This window comes from Calypte anna, chromosome 2, assembly GCF_003957555.1.
Source record: "Calypte anna isolate BGI_N300 chromosome 2, bCalAnn1_v1.p, whole genome shotgun sequence".
Classification (NCBI taxonomy): domain Eukaryota; kingdom Metazoa; phylum Chordata; class Aves; order Apodiformes; family Trochilidae; genus Calypte; species Calypte anna.
In genome coordinates this window covers 80,169,923-80,186,053 of record NC_044245.1, presented here as the reverse complement: position 1 = coordinate 80,186,053, position 16,131 = coordinate 80,169,923, and the positions used below count along the sequence as shown (strand labels likewise).

At 39.8% G+C, this 16,131-nt stretch overlaps 2 protein-coding genes across 3 annotated transcripts in view; one reads left to right on the top strand and one right to left on the bottom strand.

The window, feature by feature from the left end:
• Positions 1-1,918: 1,918 nt before the first annotated feature.
• On the bottom strand, positions 1,919-10,204 carry FASTKD3 (FAST kinase domains 3). Its single transcript, XM_030445704.1, has 7 exons — positions 10,138-10,204; positions 8,094-9,557; positions 5,603-5,688; positions 4,861-5,023; positions 3,957-4,026; positions 2,928-3,042; positions 1,919-2,197 (listed from the first exon to the last, which is right to left on the bottom strand). Exons 2-7 carry the CDS (start codon positions 9,526-9,528, stop codon positions 2,084-2,086), a joined length of 1,983 nt encoding a protein of 660 aa, XP_030301564.1. The 5' UTR covers positions 9,529-9,557; positions 10,138-10,204; the 3' UTR covers positions 1,919-2,083.
• A 66-nt stretch (positions 10,205-10,270) lies between these two features.
• The window catches only part of MTRR (5-methyltetrahydrofolate-homocysteine methyltransferase reductase), a 29,749-nt gene continuing 23,888 nt past the window's right edge, over positions 10,271-16,131 (top strand). Inside the window, exons 1-3 of one of the 2 annotated variants that reach the window (XM_030445702.1) lie at positions 10,271-10,355; positions 11,487-11,585; positions 14,254-14,435. In XM_030445702.1, coding sequence (XP_030301562.1) covers positions 14,292-14,435 — 144 coding nt within the window. In that variant the 5' untranslated portion in view covers positions 10,271-10,355; positions 11,487-11,585; positions 14,254-14,291. Of the gene's footprint in view, positions 10,356-11,320; positions 11,454-11,486; positions 11,586-14,253; positions 14,436-16,131 lie in introns of both variants that reach the window. The other variant, XM_030445703.1, reaches the window with a different exon arrangement.

The window sequence follows — 16,131 nt, the reverse complement described above, 5'->3', positions numbered from 1 at the left end:
ATAGAATCATAGAATCGGCTGGGTTGGAAGGGTGAGTTTTCCTCTCTCATTTCTTAGCTTAAGTCACCCCCCTGCTCTTTCAGACCCTTCTCATCCTGCCTGGGTTTGCAGACTTTTCACAGGTTTTTCCTCCTACTACTTGTTTCTTACTCATTTCTGAGTGGTTGACTTCTCCTTTCAGTGCTCCATGTCAGAATACCTTGACAATTTCTTCTGTATTAGGGAGAAGTTCCATATAAAAGTCTGCTAAGACATTTCAGTCATTCTCCTTCAAAATCTCTTTTGCTAGTATAGCAACTGTTGGGTTACTGGTGTGCTATAAGCTTCCTATTACACTGTTGGAAAGTATTTCATCTCTCTTGGTACTCCCTAATTATCAGTTCTGACACACGACTATTGTGGGTAAGGGTTTTTATCTCCTTGGAGCAGATTTTGTATATATTTGTGTATTTTCATTATTATCCCATGTTACTATCTCATCCCTGTTCTACTAAACCAGTTCTAGTTTTAACTTCCAACTGTGAAGTCTCACTTTCTTATTACCCTTTGGTCCTCCCCTGGTAGGGTAGGAAGGAATAAGTGGGAGCAGTTTGGTTCTTTGGGTTTTGGTTTGCCCTGGCCACTAAATAGAAACACTATGTTATTTTCCCTTTGTCCACCTGTAAAGATGGATTATTGATTGATTGATCCAAGTTAGGTTCTGATGGAATAAGCATGCCCTAAGAGAATGTCAGGTTGGAAGGGATCTTAAGGATCATCTGGTCCAACACTTCTAATATTATTATTTATATTTTATGGCTCAGCACCCCATCAAGCTGAGACTTAAAACTTTCCAGAGTGGGGTAATTCACCGCTTCCCCTGGGCAACTATTTCAATGTCTGAAATGTCCTCAGAGTGAAAAATTTTCGTCGTGTTCAAACAGCATCTCCCCAGGAGCAACGTGTGCCCATTGCCCCTTGTCTTGTCCATCTGACTCCTTGTAAACAGGGAGCCTCCATCTTTGTAGCTGTCTCTTAAGTACTGCAAATTTGTAATAAGGTCTCCTCTAAGCCTTCTCTTTTCAAGGCTGAACAGACCCAGTTTTCTCAGTGTCTCCTTGTATGGCAGGTGCTCCAGTCCTCTGATCATCCTCGGGATTCTTCTCTGGACCCTACGATTCCATGTTAAACAGCATCAGGCCCCATATTAATCCCTGGGGGCTTCTACTTGTGACCTGTTGCCAGTTGGAGGATGAACTATTTACTATTACCCTCTGGTTCCAGTTCTCTGTTCCACCCTTCTGCTAGAATTTATACTCGCATATGAAAAAGAAATGCCTAGGGTACAGCTCCTCTGCTCTTCGGAGCACAAGTTCAGTTCAGGCTTGAATGGCAGGCTGTAAACTGCAAGAACTCCAGAAAACTTACATGACCCCATTTAGCCAGTTCAGCTACAACTGTCACCAAAATAAAAAATAGAAATAGTACATACCCAGAACCTAGGGTGGCCCCTACAGAGACAGCTGTGCAAATCCATTGCCCTGTGGCAGCAGTTCCTTTACACAGTGAAGTCAGTATTAATAAAAGTGCTCTCATTTTCTGTAAGGCACTGCTATTTTCCTACATCTCTTAATATGCAACACACAATGATACCGCATGTGCAACTACTGCAAATTTTAGTTTTATGAACCACCTGGGAAATCACACAAACAGTGAGGCGTAAATTGCCCAATTTTGGTTTTTTTACTGTCAAGAGAAGGCCTGACCCGTAGAGACAATGACACATTCTATGCATTCAGCACTTGCTGGTATCCTTGCATAGTCACATCTGTCCATTTGCAGTAGTGAGTGAAACCTGGGGAAATACAAGGGAAACACAGCACTGACTGTATGGCACTTACCCCTGTTGACTTAGAATAAATATTTACACAAAATTTAAGAAAATATATTGCTCTTTATTACTCTTTGTATAGCAATTGTTCCAAATATTGGAAGGTGTCACATTCAGCACCCCAAGTCATCTTAGGTGGAGTTATTTAGAAAACAGAAGCGTTCTTCCATGCACAGTATGTACACTTTACAGTACAGGATGTCAATTTCTGATTTAGTCTGATTTTCCAGTGTCAGCAGTTGAGTCCGTATGAGGGAAGATTTTTTTGCGTAGATATTCTGCCATTTTTGTGCAGTTCTGTAGGCTTTCTATCTCATAAAATGGAATCTGGAAAAGAAACAAAAATGATTGTTGGAAAAACTGTGTAAGATTGATGTTCATTAAGTAGAAGTAAAACTACACAAATATTTGTCTGTTTTTAAATTAGACATTTAATCCTAAGCATATTATTGGTTTGTAAATCATCGGGATAGAGATTACTGTAAAATGAAGAGTGATATCCATTACAGTGTAAACTAAGTTAAATATAACAGAGTCAAGCCTATTTGGTGATTATAAATGGAAAATAAAATCTCAGAAATCTGAAAGTAACTGTTTTGGTCCAAAGAATGTTTATAGATTCAATAGGAAAAAAAAAGGATACACTGTGTTGTGAAAATATTATTTAAAACACAAAAGCATTTTCTTTTTTAATACCTCTTTTTAAATTTGAAATTCAGATGTTTTTAAAAAAAGTATTTAACTAGAAATCCCAATTCTACTGAACTCTTAGACAACATTTTCATTTAAGTCAAGATTTGAACTTTCATCACTGTAGATAAGTACTCTGTCAAGCAGCTGATATTCATCAGAAAACACTAGTTGATCCAAGGAAGAAAAAGAATTTCTGTAACTCCCTCAAAAAGGCAAAAGCTAGGCAGAGAGAACATAATGTAGAAAGGAGAAGACTACATCTGCCCTGGGAAGTAATTACAACTACAATTTTAAGCATTATAAAATAATTTTCCACTTGTTTTGTTAGCCAGAGCAAAAGCAAACTCCTGTCTTTGGACTTTACCTGCACAACTTCATAGCCAAGTAGCTGGAGGTGTCTCTGTTTAATAGCTTCTTCTCCCAACAGATTGTGGCTATTAATGCAAAATCTATTTTGACCATCAATGCAGAGGGCAATTCTAAAACCAAGCACAAATGTAGTATTGAAAAAAGTTACTTTAGTCACCACAACTATGCAGTTCTCAAGAAGCATGATACCTCCCCTGTTAGTTCCTAATGGCTCCTAGACTTAGATGTTGTAAATGGGAGTTAGTTATTTCAGGACAATTCAAATTACTCAGCTTAAGGGTGGGAGAGGGAAAGCCTGAAGCTTAGTGAAAAAACTAACCTGGGAAACCTTACTTATTTAACAAAAATTACTATACAGTTAATATGAGTTTGATATTTTTAATGCTACTAGTGCTAAGCTGCTTGTATTATTCTAGAAAGAAAACCATACAAAATCCTTGTCTCAGCTTGAAAACATTTCAGCTAAATATGCAGCGTAGCAGCGTGCCTGTTAAACCAGTTAACTTTAAGCTAAATCTGTTTAAACCTGTGTGTATGGTAGGCAGCATCAAGATTATGTTTTTTCAATTTGGTGATAAATAACACAGGAACTTAGACCTGTGTTTAAGAGGAAGAAAGAGGGCGAGGGAGAGGTAACTTTGTGAACTCAAAACTCACTTAAACTGTGTTAAATCTATGCAGGCATGCCGAATTAGAATGAATTTGGTTTTAATTTGAAAATTAATTACAGAAGATCAAAATAATTTACCATGGGCCAAATCAGGACCACTTTGATCCAACTGTCACTAGGTAAAGAGACTAATTGTCAGACACTGGATAGCTGGAAGGCAAAGCAATGAGGAGAATGTACAGATTGTTAATTTTGTCAGCTTTGTCCTTTTGCCAGGGGTTTCAGTGTGAAACTTCAGCTCTGTTGAGGCCAACAGCAAAACTCCAATTAGTTTAAATTTTGCTGGGGTTTCACCAGCTGGGTTTTCGTTGTTAATGTTGCTATTTTATCAGTGGGTTTCTTTTACTCCCTTACCGTCTGTGTACTTCTTCACACTGAGCAGCAGGCAATACAAATCCTTCTTCATCTAATTTAATCTCAATATCTAGTGTATATGAAAAGAGAAATTACATCAAAACTCATGTTATATAACAAACTGTTTACTGCAATTCTTATTCTCTTACAGTTAATTATGTTATATATAAAAAAAAACAAACTATTATAATACTCCTGAACCACAGAGGCTTACAAAAGATGTATCTTGGCTATTTAACCCAAATCATAGATTGCCTTAGGTTGAAAGGGTCCTTAGACAAATGAGTGATAATTAGTAACACTTCATCCTTTCATAACACTAACAGCAACATAGTATTCTAAGTCCACTAAAATCCATAATGTAGCTAAATGGTCCTTTGGCTGGGGAGTCTGGCATTTTGAGTCTTTAGGGAAGAGACTCTCTCTCTCCCCCTTGCCCTCTTATTTATCTCACTAACTCCCTCATTTTATAGATGATGTCAATCTCCAAAGAGAGCTTGGGACCTACACCCTGCCACATTCAACCCCATGTAGAAGCTGAAATGCAGAATAATTCTGGAATCTTCCCCCTCTGATTTTTTTTAATCTCTCACCCCTACAATGTTCATGGGGTGCAAGAGGCCCCTCCCTCAACATCATACTTATCATCCACCTCTTCTGGGCACGTATCTTTATTCATCATTACCTTCTCTCAGTTTCCTTTCTTCTACATTTACTTAAAGTTCACAAAGTGTTTTCTGACTTCAACAACTTCTACAGAGTTTGGTTGGGTTTTTTTCCCCCATGCATAATTTAAAAGGCACACAATAAAATCAATAATATTTATTTCTGGAAAATAACTGAGGCTAAAGTTTTGACAGCATAAATACTCATTTTATCATTAATGTAAAGAAATATAACTTACCAACAGTATAGAAATACGGTGTTGATACCTCTGATGTAAAATACTTTCTTTTTTTCAATAAATAAAGTAATCCAGTCTTTACCCTTTTGAGGAGGTGAACATCTAGAGAACTGTGACGTCTGAAAAACTTCTTTACTCGATACTTTGGAAGGAGTTTGGGCCCCTGCATTATGACATAAAACCAAAGAAAAGAAAAAAGTTTATAACATATTTGCAGTTCTCATATTAATACAGCAAAATGTATTCTGCCCATTTCAAAACTAAGTCTATTGAGAGACTTACAGTCTGAGGTATGATCTGTTAAAATCTTAAAAGAAAAACAAACTGAACCAAAAAGAAAACCAGCCACCAGGATAGCCTCAGCAAGCACCCATGCTATCAAGCTGAATGTATCAATCAGGAGAAATGCTCAACTGTTTCCATTACTCTGCAGTCAGGCAAACATCAAAGTGCCTGGTGTCTTTTATGCTGCAAGACTTCTAAGCCAAACATAAAAAAGGAACAACTGCTGGAAAAGCAGTTGGAAATACTCAAAAAGCACTTTAACTTAGAGCTAGTCATCCTTCTCAAACTTACAAACAGGTTTAAATGCTTCATGTTTTTATCAAAGAAAATAAAAAAGCTGTTTCATCTTATTCCAATGATTTTTATGGGGAAGGCAGTCCCAAACTAATTATCAACAGGGCTGTAATGACTTTATCACCTCTTTTTAACATCAGATCTGGTTTAATGTGTAACATACCTCATAAAATGGGCATTCCAGGCTAATAGTCAGAAAAAGCTGGGTTAGCTGGGAAGCAACAGTTCTGTCCAAACCAGGTGGCTGAGCTGAAACAAGAATATTCACATTTTCTACCTTGTTGTGTACCTTCAACAAAGTATCTTTACACAAACCCTCATGCAGAAGTTAGGAAAAACTACTCCAGTCAATATGCAGAGAAGCTACTTGATCATTGTCATTCTTTATCATTCTTTGAATGAACAGAAAGATCAGTTGTGAAATGACAATAGTTTGAAAAATGAGGAAATTATTTACAGAAATATCAATAAAATACAACTAGCATGGTCTTAGTTAAGACTGTCATATTCTCTGACAAAAAAAGATGAGGATCTGAGAGATGCAGGATAATCTACAGGGGACAGTTCTGGATAATACTGAATAATTTCTGGAGACTTATCTACAAGTGTACAGTTGAAGCATCTTTTATGTTATGTGCAAAGTGCTATTACAGAATGGTAAAAACCTGATGTAGCAGAAAATGCTAATCATGCAGATCATCTTCTCAAGTTCATGTTGTGAACTTTGATCACTCTAGTAGAATACCTTTATTGATTTAAAAGAACATATTCAAAGTAACTGGTATCATGAGGTTTCTCATTTTTGAAGTACCAAAAATTTTAAAAGACATTCTGGTTTTTAGGATATGAGAGAGATCTGATTCCTAAAAATCAAATTTTTAATGTATTTTATATTGAGCAGCTAAATGCTGAGTGACCAACATTTCTAATAACTGAAAACTTTATCTTCTAATAGAGTTTTAATAACAGAGCAATCTCAGCTGAGATCTAGAAGAAGTTGCCTTCCAACTGATCTTTCTATAGTGGCTTACATCTCTATAATGCCACTAAGTATGCTTTACTATCTGACACAGAATTACTTAAAATCTATAGCTTATAACTGTGTCATTCATAACAGGTTTGTGTTCAAAAGTGTTGGATTATGTAACAGTGAGAGCTAAGGACAGGCTACAACATGGGGGATGTTCTAGAAGCTTACTACATCAAGATAAAAAATAATTGGGTGAAGGCAGCCCTTGCAATTCAGTCTTGGAAGCAGCAGGTGAGCTGATTCTGAGATCTCCTAAGCAAGACAAGATAAATCATTAGGTAGATTCTTAAATTTTATACTGCTTGCTTACTCAGTATTGTAAGACCAGTAAGGCCAAGGATGAGACCACAGTGGTCTTCTAGAGGTGGAAAGGAAAGGAGCTCAGGGCATGGAAAAAAGACACAGTAAGTCTCCGCCAGACCAGGGCAAAGCACCAATCTTTATATCCTAGACTTCCATTTATATTTTTTCCTACATAATTAAGAAAAGCAATACACACCTATCCTTAACTACTCACATTTTTGATACTATTATGTTGTACTGGTTCAGATCACACTTCTCGTTTAGTTAAGCCAACAATTATGCACTGAAAATTAATTTTTTTCATTTTTATCCATTTACACTTTTCAGTTTCACAAGCTGATTACAATACAGTATGAAAGAGAAATACAACTAACTTGGAAGCAAGAATACAACACAATAATCCTTATCCTGAAAGAACAAGAGTAGAGATGACAGCAGAAGCCCATATCTGGTTCTACCTTACCACCACCTGAAAAGCTGGACATGGCACAGGCAGGTGGAAAATGAGTAAAATGCCTAAGAGCCAGTTCCAACCCTTAGGAGTATGAGAAGCAAGTAAGCAAAACAATTGTGGGAAAAGAAAATAATACAGAAAGTGAAGTTACTTGCCCAAAACAGCAAAGCAAATGGGGGGGCTACACCCAGAATAAAAGTCAAGACTCAGGACTCACTATCCCGTGTTCTACCTTGATGCCACATTCCTCGTGTGGCAAACTTCACAGTGTAGCAGTTTAGAGAAAAATGAAGCCAGAATCACTGTTATATTTTACATCACTCATATCATTCCAAGTATCAGTGTCATTCCAAAACCTACCACTTTTGATCTCAGTCTTGTTAGTTCCATAACAACTAGTCTTGGGTTAGTCTCACCTTTCCTAGGGTTACCAGTCTCATAGTAACTTAAGTCTCACTTCACTGAGAGTTTTCACATGGGTCACTGTGTAGGCAAAAAAGTGTAAACAGCCACATTTACCACACATAATAAATTAGTATCTATAAAGCGTATGAGACAAAGGACAAACATGGGGAAAACCTGGGCCAGTACTTTTTAGAAAAGCAGCAGGATTAACTGAAATAAAATTTTGAAGGTAGTTACTCTCTTTGAGATTGTACAGGGCAATTTTCAAACTCCTCTAAATGATAAAAACTGAAAGACAACTGCAGCTGTGACTAAGAAGCGACAATCTTCAGAGTTCTGATCACTAATCCCTAGGTCACTGTTGATTTAACAGATGTAACTGATAACAAATGGGTTCTTGATGAGAGACATACCATGTAATAATGAAATGCAAAACACAGCAAGAGAAACTCTGCTCCTTACCTTGAAGCTGTTGCAGAAAATAGGGACTAAATATTTTTGGCAGAAAATTTACTGGATAACGTTGAATAAGGACACAGGAGTGCAGCAGGTTCAGCAAGGTGTGAGGCTGAAAGTGACTCAAGCGACTATGCAGGATGGTTTCAAGCTTCCTAAACAAGGAAGAAGCACTTGGAGGTTGATAATTAAGAATCCCAAATGGTACAATACAATCAGCAATCTGGTCTGTGGTAAACCCGTCAGCATCAGAAATGAAAACTTCTGCCACTGCATCAAAGATGGGCTTAGAAAGGATCATCTTCTGGCAGCAGTACTGCATGACCGTGCTGACAGTTTGAGGATGCATGGTAAAGACAGACTTGGGAACATGCGTTTCCAGAGCCTCTGTAAAAATTTGTTCACGATGTCCGAAGTACAGGAAGGCTTGCAGTACATTTACCAGTTCATCACCTGTGAAATATGGAATATGCTTCACAGAATGTTTACACAGTGCTGCAACTAAGGAAACTGCCTGAGTCTGATGAAGAACAACCAGTGAATTAAGTATTATCCTTGTGAACTTTGGACTTAGCTGGGAAACTAGGGTTAAAGTGACATTGTTTAGTCTGTTTAGCAAGTCTTGGAATTGTTCCCCTTCTCCGACAGTCATCTGCAGCATCTTATAAGTCATCACTATTTCCCTAGGACTCCACTTCTCAATGTCTCTGTTTTTCATGTGGTTCACAATTCGTTCCAGAACTGCGGAACTTGAGCCTTCCAACTGAAGCAAACTCTCTCCAAGAGCACACAGATTTTTAACAGTCAGCTGCCCTTTCCCAAGCCGTTCTTCACCCTCAGAAAGCAAGCTTGCCATCAGCGTACTCTGCGGGTCTATACGTAGTTTTATCAAAGCTTGCAATGCGTTCAGCAGCCCAATGTTTGACAGTTTTGAGGATTCAAATTCAAATTGGAAGCACAATGCCCTGAAAACATCATTCCCTAGCACTTCTTCAGGGTTTTTCAGGCCGCTGTTATCCACTTCAACTTCAGAAATCCTCTGCAGGGCTCCTGATGCCATGATATCAGACATGATTTCCAAAGAGCTAAGAAAGTCAAAAATCTCTTTTGATGTACCAAGGCTGTTCAGTTTCTTGAAAAACAGCTGTTCATCCATCCACCTTTTACCAGATTTAAGACTGCTCTCAGTATCTCCACAAAGATGCACAGGTTCATTAACAGAAAGAGACTGTATCTGCAATTGTATGTGTTTTTTTCTACAAAACATATACTGAGATTTGTCTTTGAAACATAGCATCCTCATGGCTACAGAGCTACCATTCTGGGGCTTTCGCTGCCCACTGATAAAGCTCAACCTTTTGCTTAAGGTCATCAGAACAGACCTGCTTACTGCTGTGCTTGATGAGTAAAACTGGAAACTTTTTTGGCTAATCAAAGCCATATTGGCTCAAGTAGGTTCACAACATTTACCTGGAGAAAGAAAAAATACATATAAATTGCAAATCACCATGTAATTAAAATGCAGTTAAAAAAATAATCCCAAAACATTTAGTGGCTGGACAGGACTGGCATGATCCCTCCTACCACGAACACCAATGCAAAGAGAAGAAACTGTGGGGAGCGGCGGGACCTGCGTGACAGGTTGCACAAGGAATATAAGGGATGGAGGGGGAACACGCCCCACGCCACGTTTCCCCAGGCAGAACTACCGAAGGTGCAGAGAGGGGCGGCAGAGAGAGGCACGGCAGGGACCCCCGGCCGCAGCCAGCCAAGGGGGGATCGCAGCCGCGGAAATGGGATGGAGAGGCGAGTCTGACACAGGCCGGGCGGCACCGACGGGGCCTCTGCGGCTCGCTCCCCACCTCAGAGGCCCAACGGGACAGGCAGCGTCCGCAAGCACCGCTACAGCGCGTCCTCCCACCCCAGAACCCACTGCTGCCCGCCGTGGGCCGGGGCATCGCTCTCCCCGACTCCGTCCTCCACCTCCCTCCGGCGCTGAGGACTCCCGGCGGTGCCAGGAAGCGAGCGGCGGGAGCAGTGATCCCCTCACCTCAGCCGCCATGACGGGCAGCGCATGGGCTGCCGGGAGCTTCCGCCGTTCTCCAGATCGCTCCGGCCGAGCACCGGGAGCCGCTCTCTGCTACCGCGGGGCTCGTCCCGTCCCGCCCCGCCCCTGCAGAGTCCTGGCTGCTGGCAGACGCCCGAGGTGGCGCGACGGAGCCTGAGTGGGTGTGGGGGTTTTGCCTCAGGAGCCGGATATTTCTCTGTGTACGTATGGATCAAAGCGCGCGTCCTTCGGCGAAAGCCGTCCCGCTGGCCGCAGGTTGGCGGCGGTGCCGGGTACGCTGTCTGAGGGACCGCGGGGATCCGGGCAGCAGCGAGGCGGGGAGCGGTCCGGGCCGTCCCGGGGCCTCTCGGGGAGGCTTCTGCTGCTGCAGCGGCGGCATTCAAGCCTCCGGTGGGGAACGGGGCTTTGCTCCATGAGATGACCGGGCTTGTTCGGGAGCGGCTCTCCCCGTTCCCTGGGGTTGGGGGTTTTGGTCTAACCTCATTTATCTGGGCGGGAGGTCAAGCCCGGGCCTGGAAAAGTTTCACGTGCGGGTGTCCCGCTGCTTTCACTGAAGTTCTTCTGTGGGCTTTGTGTTTGTCTTGGTCCGAGAGTTTGAAGTGATGCCGAGCAAAGCACTAACTTAAAAAAAATGGCAGGGGAATGGCTCCGAAGGAAAGCATGGTCCCACAATGCGGTCTGAAGCCACACGGGGGTGTGTGGAGCTGCCGCAGAAGTTCCTTGCGTTGTTACCGTGTCCGCAGCCATGCAGTCTCACTTTTAGGACAGGCTTGGTGTATGAAGTGGGAAGTCTGGCCGGAGTGTGCAGCTGCATTGCTGCTCAGGCCAGGACATCTGGTTCCCTGAAGAGAGATGGCGTGTTTGCTCCTGCAGGGGGTTGCCATGTGGAGCCAATGGACTCCCTGCTAATCTTTTGTGGACTGTTAGTTTTCTGACTCCTCGGTTATCTGTAATGTAGAATTTCGGCCTTATTTCCATGCTAAGCTCTGGGTTAAGCCTGGATAGCTTGTGTTGTTTTTCCAGTTTAAACCTTGCATTGCTTTTTAATGCACAAGTAGCAACACATCAACAGTTAAAGGCTGGTGTCCAAGTCAGAGGGATGGTCTGGAAAGCTCCATCGTCAATAATTTTTTCATTTTTAACTTTTTTCCCCTCTTTATTTCAGTTGAACTCATGTCCTGTTAATGAGAGTGGCATATGGCCTTTGAGTGTATAGTGCAGCTAAGCAAGAGCAGGGCAGGCAGTAGGCTCATCTGAGTGCAAGTCTGTGCCTGGCTTGTGATTGTGTTCATCTGCAGGTAGGCATGGCTAATTTTCCCTTCTTTTTGCAGATATGACTTGATCAGTTTGTTCATGAAGCTCTTCTGGTTGGGCAGTATGTTCATCTGAGAGCAAATCTGTGCCTGGTTTATGATTGTGTTCATCTGCAGGTAGGTAGGCATGGCTAATATTCTTTTCTTTTAGCAGATATCACTTAATCAGTTTGTGCATGAAGCTCTTCTGGCTGGTGACAGAGGAGATGCTCTAAAGAGAGAAGGTCCTCAGCTTGTGTAGTTTTGGTCAAATCAGGATCAAAGGATTTTATTGATCTGTTAATGAATAATTAACTGTCAGTTAAACTGCTGTTTAACCAGTTAATTGAACTTTACATTTAAGGTAATAGCCACAGTGCAATAAACACAATACTAAACACTTAGAAAATGTTATCAAATGCACTCGGTTATTTAAAAATTCTTCTGTATCTAATTCCAAGGAATTGTTTAATTGTGACCTCTTCCCTTGCCACAAGGACACATTCATACACAGTCCCCTCTCCCAGGGGGTATATGTTTCAAGCCCAATCTCCTCTTCCAAGTTCTCTTTTTTTCATAGGCCTTAGGTGGGAGATGTAGTTGCTCTCTCACCTGTGTGTCTCTATGCAATCTACTAGTTCACTCACCAGGGAGAAAGCTCCCCACAAGTTCACATAGATGCACAGGAGATGAGGGTAGCTGCTTTTTCCACTCTTTGATGTTAATGTACTAGATAGAGTGGAAGCACCTCACAGTTTGTTATGGCTCTTTTAACTGGCCTAGGCAGAGGTCATGGTGCTGATTGGGCAACATGTGGCTGTGTCAAACCACACAGTGACCATTTGATCTTTCTGTTGCCCTTTTGTCTCCCCATGCTATTGCAATTTTTCATTCTTTTCCCACACATCTTTCTGAGCTTTTGTTCAAAATCTATTGATAATCCCCTGGCTCTAATGTTGCCTGCTTACCCTTCCACTTCTTGCTTGTAGAAGGCCTCTATGCTATTGTGTGATCCCAGTTGAAAATTTACTGTCTTTCTCCCTTCTGAAGTATGAGAAAGACTACTAATAAAACTGTTTAATCTTTACTGGTTTTCTCCATTTATTGTCAGGCATTGCCACCTGCTGACAAGAGATTATTAAGAATTAAGGTGAAAGAATTAAAAAGAATTAAGGTGAAAACATAGCATGTGACTGGAAAGAATTTGTATTACTACAGGTATCTGAAATTATTTAAATTGTATTTCATCTGAATGGTCATAATTTGTGTGTCATCAAGTTTATTGGTGTTTCTTTTGGAAAAGGCAGGTGAAGAATAATTTTGTGAATCATTTTGGTGTGTATATCTTCTGTGCACATGCACATGAAGCCAGTTACTTAAATGGGTTTAATTAACAAGATTGCTGAGGCAATTAAGAATATTTTTAGTAATACAGGGTAATCAATTTAAAGTGAAAACTGTAATAAAAATATAGAACAAAGTACAATGAAAGCCTTAAAATATTCTAGTAATTACATTTTTGATGGAATTCATGTATGATACAGCTACTGTGTTACTCTCAAGAAGCTATCACCCAGTTTTACCACTTTTGATTTTTAAGTATGCTTAAAAATAACTCTAATAAGAGAAATGTTACACAATACTGTGAAATATCATATCATATCAATAGAGTGCAGTATTCCTCTTCTACAGGTGAGTTATGCTTGAGCTGAGCTTAAGAGAAGCTAGGAAAAGATATGCCTCAAATTATTTAGCCACAGGCTTCCATAAATCAGTGTGTGTGGCTAGCACACTGAATGCTTTGCATAATGGAATTTGCATGTGAGAAAGTGGTGAGGTACAGCAAACTTGGCCTGGGCATATAAAAAAATCTGAAGTTGGAAACTGCAAATTATGCAGTTTCAATTATAGGTATTTGAGTTCTACTGCATCTCCATCACAGTGACAAAATATTGACAGAAGATTAATTTGTAATATATGTACATGAGACATTCTGCTCATCTCACTCACTGCTTCTTGAAGTTGTCCTTAAATTTGTTGTGTTCTGCCTGTGTCAAAGTCATGAAAAAAATGTTCTTGCACTTGAACTTTCATGGGACAGGGAATGGATAAGGATGGGCCTCTCATTCATCCTGCTGCTTGCAAGATTTTGTTGGGGTGTAGCATTTTACATTACAGTAGATTTCTCTAGGATGGTTTCTTCTTTTTAAGAGAAATAACCCAAAAAGTCAGTTCTGCTCCTGCACTTGTATTAGAAGTTCCTTGTTGAAATATGAAATGAAGAACAAAGCAAAGATGTAGTGGACAGTAAAGTATAAGGACATTCAGTAAAAAATACTGATTTAAGAAAAAAAGAAGCAGAGAATTTTAATTTACCTTTTTTCTCAGGCATTGTATTTTGACTTCACTAGCTCTGTGTTTCGTTTTGTTTTACTTTCAAAGGTGTCTCAGAAAAGCACCGTAGTAGTCACCGACTTAAAGTGGAAAATACAACTTACATAATAAAAATAGTATTTCTTTTAATGAAATTAGTTTCTCTACTGTATTGTTTACAAACTGTACTCGATATTGGACATATTGTGGTATTACTGTAAAATCAAGGCAGTGCAGCTCGTACGTTCTTCGGAACCTGGCCTACAGGTTTGTTTGAGAGAAATGGCTTCTCTTCAGAGCAGATGCCTTATTACCAAGTTAAGCAGCAGTACTGCTATCCTTTTATCTCATTAGAATCTGATAAGCAAAGTAAAATATTGCTGTTCCACATACAATAAATTCATTTTTTTATTCCTTCTTTTTTCCCCTGCAGTGTCTTTATTTTAAAAAAAAAGTGCTCTGTTTTGGAAAATGTGCTGTGATTTAAAAAGGAGGTTTTTGCTCCTCTATGCAACACAAAAGGGGCAGGCAAAAGCCATAGCTGAGGAGATATGTCAGCAAGCAGGTACCCATGGACTTGAAGCTGATATGCACTGTATAAGTGAGATGGACAAGGTGAGATACTCCATGCTGTTTTGAAAAAAAAGGTATTTAAGAGCTGCATTTTTCTTCATGTTCTTGAGTGATAGCTGTTGATGTTGAAGGCAGTGCATCTGAACCCATTTAACATATGCTGTCCAGTTAAAATTTTTTTTCTTATGAGTCAGTAATTTGGACCAATATTCACAGATGCTCAATAGCCATCTACCAGTCCTTCTTGTAATTTTTCTTATTGAAACAGTAAATGAATGTGGGTTTGATCTCTCTTCTAACAAATGTTCAAATACTTCTTGAAAATTATTTGCATATGATTTGCATAATGTATGAATTCTCTATTTACTGATCAATTCTCCTGTTGTTATAAATTACACCTTTTTCTTTCCTGTTATTTTTGTGTTGCATTGAGGTCCTGTGTTGTATTAAGTGTGGGCTCCAGCATGACCCTGAGCTTTTGTGAGTTCTGTTTGAGCTGCTCTGCATGTGCACTCATTCCAGTTCACACTCAAGAAACATTCTAGGAAAAAAAAATCTTGATTGCAGCAAGGAAGTAGGTTTTTATTATTTGCTGTTATCCAAGGGTAGACATCTGAAAACTGGTAAAGTCTTATCTGTAACTAAAAGCTATGTGGACTGTAATTTCCTTCATAAAGTACTTTCAATTTTATGTCCTTAAACAAAAATATTTTTAAAAACCAACCAAACTAAACTTGATAGCATTGTATTTCATATGAGATGAGCGGGAAATAACACCTAAACGGCTTTTTCAGGCACTTGAAAATATGAGAAGTTTATAAAAAGAATTTGGTTCCCTTTTAGCAACTTGCTTTCTTGGGGTTACGCTACATGTTGGGTAGCAGGACACCTTTTGAATAAATGTTCACGGATTATGTAGCAAAGTTCTGTGAAGAGACTTTTATGAAGCCAGCAGGGAATGTGAAGATTCACCTTGTATTCTTCCGTTTCACTTCTACACTTGACAGGTTTGGAGATTAGTTTCAGGAAGGCAGCAGGCAGGATATTTCTAGCCCTGTTACTGGCCTGCCACTTGGAATAAATCTATTTTGTCAAATTTGGCAAGACATCTCAGAACTGCAAGTTATTGATGGACTAGAAAGATGTTCTGAAGTGAGAATCTGGGAATTGAACATTGAGGAAAAAAAGTAATTTCTGCAGCTTTGTAGGTTTAATCAGTTAAGCTTTTCCTTACCTTTTGCAGTAAATGAAGAGAACTTCTGAAGCTGAAGTGTAATTGGGAAGAGGAAGAAAGGATGGCATAGTGTACTGGAGTTATAGGTTGCTTGAATTTGATTTAGCATCCTTGTGTGTGTGAAGTTCTTTGTGCATGTTAGATCTCAGAGTTTATTCCACAATATGCACAGTTCAAGTTTCTCTCTTAGGTGAGAAAGTAAGAGGTTTCTTTTTTGTCCATTTTTGTCAGTTAGAAGTCCTCTCTTTATGTGGCAGCTGTTGGGTATTTTTCAGACCTTGTCATCACTCACAGATGATGGCCTTGCTGTCCTCAACTGAGGAGTACTTTTGATGGTCAAATAAAGAAATGGACAAAGGTGTAACACTAAGGAAATAGAAAGAAGTGGAAGGGAGAGTAAAAAACTTTGTAATTGTTTAAGCCTCTTGTTACTGTAGTAATATATCAGACCTCCCAGTTGACACAAATTAATGCAGGACATCTGTTACCAAATGTTTGACTTCA

Coding starts and splice junctions, on each gene's coding strand:
- FASTKD3 (XM_030445704.1), bottom strand. CDS start 9,528: ATGGCTTTGATTAGCCAAAAAAGTTTCCAGTTTTACTCATCAAGCACA. Junction 3,043..3,956: donor TGTGAAGAAGTACACAGACG/GTAAGGGAGTAA, acceptor GCTTGGTTTTAG/AATTGCCCTCTGCATTGATG. Junction 2,198..2,927: donor TTGGCTATGAAGTTGTGCAG/GTAAAGTCCAAA, acceptor TTTCTTTTCCAG/ATTCCATTTTATGAGATAGA.